This window comes from Geospiza fortis, unplaced genomic scaffold, assembly GCF_000277835.1.
Source record: "Geospiza fortis unplaced genomic scaffold, GeoFor_1.0 scaffold53, whole genome shotgun sequence".
Lineage (NCBI taxonomy): Eukaryota > Metazoa > Chordata > Aves > Passeriformes > Thraupidae > Geospiza > Geospiza fortis.
This window is the reverse complement of record NW_005054305.1, coordinates 536,251-545,868: the sequence shown is the minus strand read 5'-3', so window position 1 is coordinate 545,868 and position 9,618 is coordinate 536,251. Positions and strand designations below refer to the sequence as shown.

Sequence of the window (9,618 nt, the reverse complement as noted above, 5' to 3'; positions counted from 1 at the left end):
TGCTGATCTGTCCTTAAAATCCTCGCTGTGTGCCTTGCAGACCTCAATGGCAGATAGTCAGAAAACAGAGAGATAAGAGTGGTACCAAAAGCTGTTAAGACTTTTGTGGAGTTGGAGCATTTACATCCACCGTCCCTGATCTGGACTGGCTGGATTGATGGGCTGAGGACAATTGGATGAGGTTCAGCATGAACTCAAGTACCTGACAAGTACCAGGGGCTGCACTTTAGCCACAATAACCTGCTGCAGTGCTGCAGGCTGGGGGAAGAGTGGCTGGAAGCTGTGCAGAGGAAAAGGACCTGAGGGTGCTGGTCAGCAGTGGCTGAACATGAGGCAGTGTGTGCCCAGGGAGCCAAGAAGGCCAGTGGCATCCTGGCCTCTATCCCAAATAGTGTGGCCAGCAGGACTAGGGAAGTGATTCTTCCCAGTATTTGGCACCGGGGAGGCCACTCCTCAAGTGCTGTGTCCAGTTCTGGGCCCCTCAATCCAGGAAGGACATTGAGGTGCTGGAGCGTGCCAAGAGAAGGGCGGTGAAGATGGTGAAGAGTCTGAAGCACAGGTGCTGTGAGGGACAGCTGAAGGGGCTGGGGGTGTTTATCCTGGGGAAAAGGAGGCTCAGGGGGGACCTTATCACTCTTTACAACCACCTGAAAGGAGGGTGGAGCCAGCTGGGAGTTGGCCTCTCCTCCCAGGCAACAAGTGACAGGACAGGAGGACATGGCCTTAAGCTGCGCCAGGGGAGGATTAGCCTGGACAGGAAGAAGAGTTTCTTCACAGAAAGGGTGATTAGACTGTGGGATGGAGTGCCCAGGGAGGTGGTGGAGTCACCGTCCCTGGAGGTGTTTAAGGAATGGCAGGATGTGGCACTCGGTGCCCTGGTTGACATGGTGGTGTTCAGTCACAGGTTGGACTCGATGATCTCAGAGGTCTTTTCCAGTCCAATTGAGTCTGTGGTTCTAATTGTCAGTGTCTGATGAAGAGAGAGCATTCTGGGACAGAATTCAGCAGTTAACAGTGCTGTGGAAATTAACAGCTGGGGAAGGGAAGATTTCTGGCTTATCAGAGGAGGAACTTACTGTGTAAATAAGGCACCAAGGAATCCTTACTGTCTCATTAGCTCTGGACAACTGTTTGTGATGTCTTTGGCAGTCTTCACTCAGTGCATTTTGTAGTACTCAAATTCAAATTTGAAAGATGACCAGACTTTTTGTACTATAATTCCTAATATAAGAAGCTTGTACTATTAAAATGGCCTTCTGAGTACTCTCTTTCATTTCTGCTTCTGAATAGCTTCCGTTACATAAAAGCGCTGCTCAGGAAGAAGGGCAGATTGAGGGCTCCAATGCTCCAGTTCTGTCTTCTGGGACTAAAGTAGCCCACTTTCATGCTTTTCTTGAATGCTGAGGCATGATTTGCATCCTTTCAGTACCAGAGTATTTCTTGATTTTTTTTTTTGATTCCTTAGCTATGTATAAGGAACAGTAGGTAAATGCTGGAGCAATATTCTCTTGCTGCAATGTGAAAGGATGGAATTGTAAGAGCAGACAGATGTTACTAACAGACTTAGCAGGAAAGTATGTGTGTCTTCATAACACACCAAGATTTCATCCACATCAGAATCACTGTGACTTAGCACAGCAGCTTCATTGAGCGCTGGCTTGTGGAAATCAGTGTGATGCTGTGCTGCAAGGCCAAGCCATAGGCAGGAGGAATGTTTCTGAAAATGTCATGTTAAGGTCAAATTGGAGAGTTTAAAAAAATAGGGAAGTGACAAATTGCTTGTATTTTTGTCCTATTTGCTCTAACTGAAATTACACACTTTGCCCTCATTTAGATTTAGGAGTATTGACCATTTGTGAGAGGAAATCTGGCAAATCCTCCTTTCTCCCGCTGTATCTATGGGACTCATAAGTGCCTACTGACAAATGAATTATGTACTTAGTCTCTCTTCTGTGTCAGTTCTTGAAAGAATCCTCATTCCAGTTGCTGAGCAGTTGTCCGCAGCACCTTCACATTGTTATTTTTTTCTCCTTCCATCTTGATAGCAAATGCCTATGCTGTGTGCTCTTTTGTTTTGCTTAATGATCTTTTTTGTCTTTTCTTTCCTTCTGGCCCTTGGGCTCTGTGGGAGGCATGAACTGTGCTTGGAACCAGCAGTACAGCTAGCAGATGGGTGGAAGTACATGTAACCTAACAAGGGCCACCCATGCATCTTCTGTGGTTTTTGACTCCTCAGAATGCATTACAGTAGCACAGATTGTCAAGAACAGACTGCTCCTGCTTACCTGCATGTGTAATATCTCAAGTGAAACCTTCTTGAATGCATCTGAAGTCAAAAGAGCTTTTTCCTCCCCCAAAAGGGGGAGTAAAACTGCAGTTGAAACTTTTGTGAAACATGTTGTCTGCCTGGAAGTTTCTTCATCAGAGCTGTGCCTGTGGTTCATAGCTTTAAAATGCTTTAATTTTTTTTTTTCTGATGTTTATACTTCACTGCTTAAGTGAAAGTAAGTGTCCAAGCCTGGACCTTCCTTCAAGAAGCTGGACTTTGATCTTTGCATGAAGAAAAGTGTTTGCAAGAGGGGACATGTAGGAGAAGGTGGTGCAGCCCTCTGGGAAGTTCTGCAAAAGCATTGCTGAGGTGTTGGTAGGAATTGTGAAAACTTCAAACAGGCACAACTCCATCTAGAAGGTGGGAAGAGGGGAGGAGAGCACAGACACTCTGTATCTTTACTGTGTGACCTTATATCACCCCCTGAACTGATCTGCAGGATATTTAGACAGGTTTAAGATTTCTCTTTTGAATAGATACATATGGTGTGCTGAACTCAGCTGCAGATCTGAAGCAATTTCATCAGCTTAGCAACAAATAGTTACTTCTGATAACTATTCTAGCAATTAGTGAAGGAAAATCTTGAAAAAGCTGTGGAGAGCCAGGACAGGAGTCAGTCCTTTATTCAGATGACACCAACCCAAACAGACCTGTTGCTGCTCCAAAGCTGGCAGTGCTTCTGGGCAGGCAACACGTGGTTTGTTGCATTTTGCAGTGTTACTGCAGAGGAAAGAAACCTTTTGAGTGAGCCAACAGTTTGAGGTGTGTTTTCAGTTAATTTCAGTCTCAAGGAAAGCTGAGAGTGGCTTTCTGTGTAAGCAGCATTGTGTTAAGGTGGTGAAGCTTTACAGAAGCTGTTTAAGTAACTAGGCTTCCTGCAATTAATTTTGGTCCTTTCAAATAACTTCATCTTAGCTTGCAGGAGCACCTGCAGGCACACTGGCAGGTAGGAGTAATGAAAAAGGGCTTCTGTCTATCTTCTGAGCTTGAGACAAAATGCTGAATAAGATTTCCAAAGATACATGAGGCAGCTGGTTACCAGCCCCTGAGGGAAATCAACATCGTTATCTGCCAATTCTGAAGTTGCAGGCATGTCTTCCCCTTTGCCTTCTCCTCCCCACCCCCCAGGCTGAGTTATTCAGAAAAACAGTGGATAGCAGAACATTTGTATATCCACATTTTAGGTGGAGTTGTGTGACTTTTTAAACTTCAATTTTTAAGCAATATCATCTGAATTAGATTGGATTTTAGGACAAGTGTTTTTACCCAGAGGGTGATCAGCACTGGAATAGGCTCCCTAGGGAAGTGGTCACAGCACCTGCGTGACAGAATTCAAGAAGAGTTTGGACAATGCTCTCAGGCACAAGGTGTGATTGCTGGGGTGTCCTATGCAGGGCCAGGAGTTGGACTTAGATGGTTCTTGTGGGTCTCTTTCAATTCAGGATTTGCTGAATTTACCATTTGTTGCTGATGGGCATCTCTGATTGAGAGGGAGAGGCCAAACATTAATTTTAAGGAAGGCAGAAGGAGCAGGGTGAAACAGCAGCTGTGGATAACTCTAGGGCATTTGTTGTTTAGCTACTTGCCCAGACAAAGCAGCAAGAATTGACTCTAGCAGTGTGTGCTGCCTTAAGGAAAATGTTTAAAGGGAAGGTATTTGGAATGGGACTAATAAGTGACTGAGCACTGAACACTTGATATTAAGTCAGTCTGTTAAAAGTAAAAATTTGTCTTCATTGTCCAAATTATATTTCATCCAACTCAGTCTAACAGCAGTTTTCATCTAGCAGCTGGATAGCCACTATAAAATACCTAAGTGTCTGTTGGATCTGCTGAGAAAAGAAGAAAAAATTGTAAAGTGAAAAGTCACCCAAAAGAGAAGTGCTGGAGAGAGACAAAAAGTTCTCTTTGCATTAATATGGAAGTGTTATATATTTTATAGCCATTTTCACTAGGCTTTGGCAGAGAGAGTGGGAGATCTAAGCTGTGCACAGCTTCTCAACATGACAAGGAAAGCTGGCATGAGCTATAATCTTTAGCATTCCTATGGCCACTGTGATAGTGATGGAGAGTGGAGATGTTGAAAGGCAGCCTCTGTCCTGAGAGAGGTCTTGGGCAGAAGCATTACTGAATTGAAGGGTGATAGGAATTCCACTGCCGGCATTTACTAGCCATGTACTGTTTCCTTAGAACAGAAAAAAAAACCCCAAAAAAAAAACCCTCAAAAAAACAAACAAACAAAAAAACCCCCAAAAACCCGTGGCCAAGGCAGAAACTTTATGTTGCTCAGTACATTTTAAGGTGAGACACCTGGCACCTGGGCTAGCAATATGTATTCTGCTAATTCTGGCATTCTGCAATTGGCAGGGTTAGTCCAAGTGGAGTATGGGCAGGAACAAACAGAGGATTATAAAGCATCATAGGGACAAGGCTGTGTTATCATCCTGATGTGGTTCTGACTCATGTTGTTACCCATTTCAGGACCTGCCACTGCTGCTGTGCCCTCTCTGGTGTCATTTTCTGCTGGGCTCACACAGAAGCCTTTCTCCAGTGATGTCGGCGTGGTTCACTTCAACAAAGTGCTTGTGAATGACGGGGAGTATTATAACCCCAATACAGGTAACAGCCAAGGAATGCACCCACAGGCACGCTGGACAGGCAGGAGCATGGGTTACCAGTTACCTCAGGCCTTGCTGGTACATGGAACAAACCAAGTCCATCTAAATCAGACACATGGGGGTAAAAGCTCCCTGTGGGTGTGGGTAGGCACAGGCTTTCATGGCTGGCTTTCCATGACTGCCCAGTACTGCTGAGGCCCAGCTCACCTCTACATACACAGCTGGGTGTGCTCCTCAGGCCAGCTGAGCCCAGGTAGCAGAGGTGAGGTTCCTTACTCATCTGCTTCACTGTGGCTGGGGCACGGGGAGAGGGAGAGGTGGGAGGAGGAGAGGGAGAGGTTCTAATGTTGTTTCTCCAAGGTCCCAGACTGGGGGCTGCCTCCTTCTCAAGCACTGAGGTTCTAGGTGTGCCTTCGCCTTCGTGACTCCGATCACTTGGTCGCCTGCCCAGGCTGACCTTGTTGCCTGCAGGAAGCAGTGGGTGACCCACGTGGCTTTGTGTTTGTCACTGTGCTTAGGCAGTCAGGTGTCCCCGTGTTGAGTGACTGTGGTCAGCGCAGGCTGTCTCTGTTCTGCAGGCATTTTCACGTCGCCATACGAAGGGCGCTACCTGATCACGGCCGTGCTGGCCCCGGAGAGGGATGAGTACGTGGAAGCGGTGCTGTCCGTCTCCAACGCCAGCGTGGCTCAGCTCCACACTGCTGGCTACAGAAGGGAACTGCTGGAGTATCACAAACCCTACTCGGGGAAACAGACCTGTGGTGGTCCTGGGACGTTCCACCTTGTTCTTCACCTCAAAGCAGGAGACGAAGTGAACGTCGTTGTAACGGGAGGCAAGCTGGCCTACACAGACTCTGACGAAATGTACTCCACATTTAGTGGAGTTCTCCTTTATCCTTCCATTTCTCATGTTTAGGTTTACCTTGAACAGGGGAGAAGGGTAAGATATTCAGAAGAAATTAAGTGTAATAAAATTCAAAGCTTTAATATATTCAGTTTATATATTTGATTTCAGTGATGGGTTTATAGTCTATACGGAAACATTTTCCTTGTCCCTCGTTAACAGAGGTAGCTACAAAAGACACATTTCTGTAGCTAAATAAACTCCTTCCCAAGCCCTTTACCTCTACAAGCAGAACAACTGTTTAAACAACAAGTATGTTCTCAATAGATATTTCTCCACTGTGCTCCTGCTATTCCCTAGTCAATTGCCTTTGCAATCTTTTCCCTAGTTTTTCAAATTGTCCCTAGTGTATCAAAGTTTACATCTTTGCTCAAGTTTACAGTTGTGGTCAGCTATTTTCATGTTTTCAGTAAAGCAAAGCCAAGAAAGTGAAATTGTAGTGGATATGGTTGATGACTTTTTATTCCTTGTATTATTTAGTAATGTGCATTGGCATAATCAGTTTGTTCAGTGCAATTTCAAACTGTGGTGGTGCAAAGCAAAATGATATTCACGGGCATCAATTTTCTTTTTTGCCTTTAAGGGCCAAACACTGTGCTAGGAGACAAGGTGAGTGACTCAGTCAGGTGGAAGCAGCAGCACAGGGAGAAACTTGCCTCAGCATTCCGCTGGGAAGATGTGAATGCAAGGTGCAGTTGCTACTACTGAAAGATTCAGAACAGTTATTGTCTATTTATGGAGTAAAAAAGATGATTGGTTATTCATGACACTCTTGAGATTAAAGCTTGCTGCTAGAAATAAAACAGGTCGGAAAAATCAGAATCAATTTGCTTAGCTAGATGATTTTGAAAAGTTTAAAAAATTTTACAGGGCCTGTTTCTGGCAGTGCAGCACTATTTGCATTAGAAGGGAAGTTTGTGTCTTTGGTGCATTGTAGAAGACAAATCAGAGAAACAATGGTTGATAAAGGAAAATAGTGTTATTAGTCAGTATTGTCAAATGCACAAACCAACCCTCTGCCAGAGTTGTTGTAACAGCCTCCTGCATCAGTGCTTTCGAGTGAGGTTTGTTTTAACACTCAGCATCTGTTTATATGGATAAAGCAGCCTTCTTAGCTTAAACAGGTAAACACGTCTGGGGCAGCAGTATTTTATTTTGCACACTAGCCACTTCTCAGTGGAGGTAATAAAAATGATGCTTTGGCTCTTAGGAGTTAGCATTTTGATGACTTCTGTGGCTGAAAAGAAATCCAGCCATGTTTAACTGAGAGCAGGACTGTATCTTCATTTTTCACATGTACATATATTTGTCACCTGTACATTCTTTATATCAACTCACCTTTTTAGTGGTCTGTTCATGCCACATAGAGCTGTATTTATCATAGTGGTTTGTGTAGTGTATTTTCTTTATTACGAATGCAGAACAGCTGTTTGCAGCCTCAAAACAAACAAATTTTTTAGGTGAGGAAAGAACTCCCTGCGCTGTAAAGCAGTACATTGTATTTAGCTGAAGCACTTTGCATCTGAGATCAGATGAAGACTCGTGCTTTTGTTACTTAGTTTTGGAACAGATATTCCCTAATAACTATGTTTCCAGGCAATGAGTTGGGGCCTTCCCACAACAAACTATCACATCCTGGAAGCTGAACTGCTTTAAGAAGAGCAGGCAAAAAAAACTTTCCGTCCACAGGGGACCTCTGAGTCAGTCCTAGTGCAGCTAGGGTTGCACTGGGGCACTTGCGAGCACAGGAAGGAAACTGTGGGTGGAGTTTTAAAGCACCTGATCTGGGAAGATCTCTTGACACCTGATTTCCAGAAATGATGGTGTTAGAGATAAGCAGGAGCTGGGGCAGGGTTAGGGTTAGGAGGAAGGCTGTTTCTGACAGAGCAGCTGGCAGGCAGTAGCCAAAGATGTAGAGTGAACTTGTGCTGATGGAAGGAGCCGCCTCCGTCTCGTTTCCCTGCCTGCGTTTCTGGACCTGAGCATTAGCACGCAGTCAGCAACCACACGCTCGTTCAAGGGGGGCTTAACTTTCTTTTGTCCTTTCTGTCCCATGCCTTCCTAGGGCTCAGAATGGTAGGGACAGACAGGAAGGGTTGTTTTCTGTGTTTTCAAAAGCCAAGCATATAATACGCTTTTTCTTCGTTTTAAAAACATAATTTCTTGTTACGTACAAAAGCCAGAGAAGCACTTTTCCTTTCAGGATATTTTTCACTCTCCTCCAGAAAGCTGTGTTCTCTAAGAAGCTGGCTCCAGACTATGTATGACTCAAGATTATTGTTGCCTGTTCTAAAAATGACTCATGGAAACAAACAAAATGAGCTGAGTGCTTAGGGAGACCTAGCTGGCAAACAGAACCTTTTTGTTCCACCTCGCCCCAAGTGAGAAATTTTTAAGAATCAGCAGAGCAAGTTTAGTGCTAAGAGTTGCAAATCACTTATTTAATTATTATCGATCATTTAATTATTACCTAACTGCTCCAGGAGATTCCTAAATCCAACCCACAGATCTTCACAAGCCCAGTTTTGCCAATGGGACAGGGCCGTCTTCCACCAGAAAGTTTCCCCTTAGACTCAGGATTTGCTGCTGCCTGTGCTGGGACAGTGTAAGCACTCAAAATGCAGTGTAACTGGTACTTGTACACTCCCTAAACTGTGTCACAGCAGGGCACAATCCCAGCACCTTATTTTGAGGACACCTTTAGACTTTTGAGGGACAGCTTCCCATTCATCTCGAGCTGTGCGGGTAGGTAAAGCTATGACCTTTTACAAGGAACCTCTATCTAAGATTCCCACCTTTGTTGAGAGGGATTTGACCTTAATTTGCACTTCCTTGGTAATTGCTGTAATCAGGGTAGGTGGTTTGGTTCCTTCTAATGAGGTTATTTTCCTGGAGCTGACAAGGTGGAATATTCCCCCACCTAGGTAGACCACAGGGATGTAGCCCATCAACAGGGAAAGGGAGAATGAAACCTGAGTTTGTCTCTGCTCCAGTCAGTTCTTGGATTAAATATTAATAATGCAAGAGCTGGAAGAGACTTGGGCACAAATGCATTCATAGGCCTGACAAGGGTTGGCTCCACACAGAGCAGCCCAGCTTCAAGGGAAGGAGCAAGAGCTCTGCTCCAGAATACCTGAGCCTGCTGACAGAGCATTTACATCTGGTGAGAATCAGCAGCAGCACAAGGAAAGACCTGCACTGAAAGGAGCATTTCTCACTGTGGGTTTATGATTTGACTGCCACGTGCAGGAGAATCCACAAGCTCAAATAGGAAGTATCTGTTAACTGAGAAAGCCTTAAAAAAGATCCAGTAGGTGGGAGCTCTAAGATAGGACTGGTGCCTGTTTCACAGATCACAGTGCTACCTTTTAGAGCTGCTTTGTAGGTAGTTCAGTAATGCAGTATGTGAGAATTGCAAGACTCTTAGACAATACAGTATCTGTTGGGCCAAGTGCTCTAATTTGACATCAAAAGAGGAAGAAACTCAGAAAGAAGAAACTCACCTTCTACCAGGTAAAGCTGTACAGGCAGATGTGTGTCTGACAGTCCCTCAGCCAGGCACGAGGCCCCGGGGTTCCTAGGGACTGCAAATATCCAAACCAGATGAGTCTCCAGGGCAGCATCACTTGTGAGACAGGTGAGTTCCCAGAGGCAGGGCTTTAGCAGCCACAACATCTGAAGCCAAGCCAGCATGCTCACAGCCAGAGATACTTGCCTCTGGCCAAACATGGCAAGAGTATCCTAAAACCCCAATGTGACATATAAAT

General features: G+C 44.9%; 1 protein-coding gene across 1 annotated transcript in view; it reads left to right on the top strand.

Annotated features, from left to right (window-relative positions):
- EMILIN2 (elastin microfibril interfacer 2) overlaps positions 1-5,938 on the top strand; it is a 33,697-nt gene extending 27,759 nt beyond the window's left edge. The window contains exons 8-9 of the mRNA XM_031066601.1: positions 4,811-4,948; positions 5,526-5,938. Coding sequence (XP_030922461.1) covers positions 4,811-4,948; positions 5,526-5,863 — 476 coding nt within the window. The 3' untranslated portion in view covers positions 5,864-5,938. The remainder of the gene's footprint in view (positions 1-4,810; positions 4,949-5,525) is intronic.
- The last annotated feature ends 3,680 nt before the right edge of the window (positions 5,939-9,618 follow it).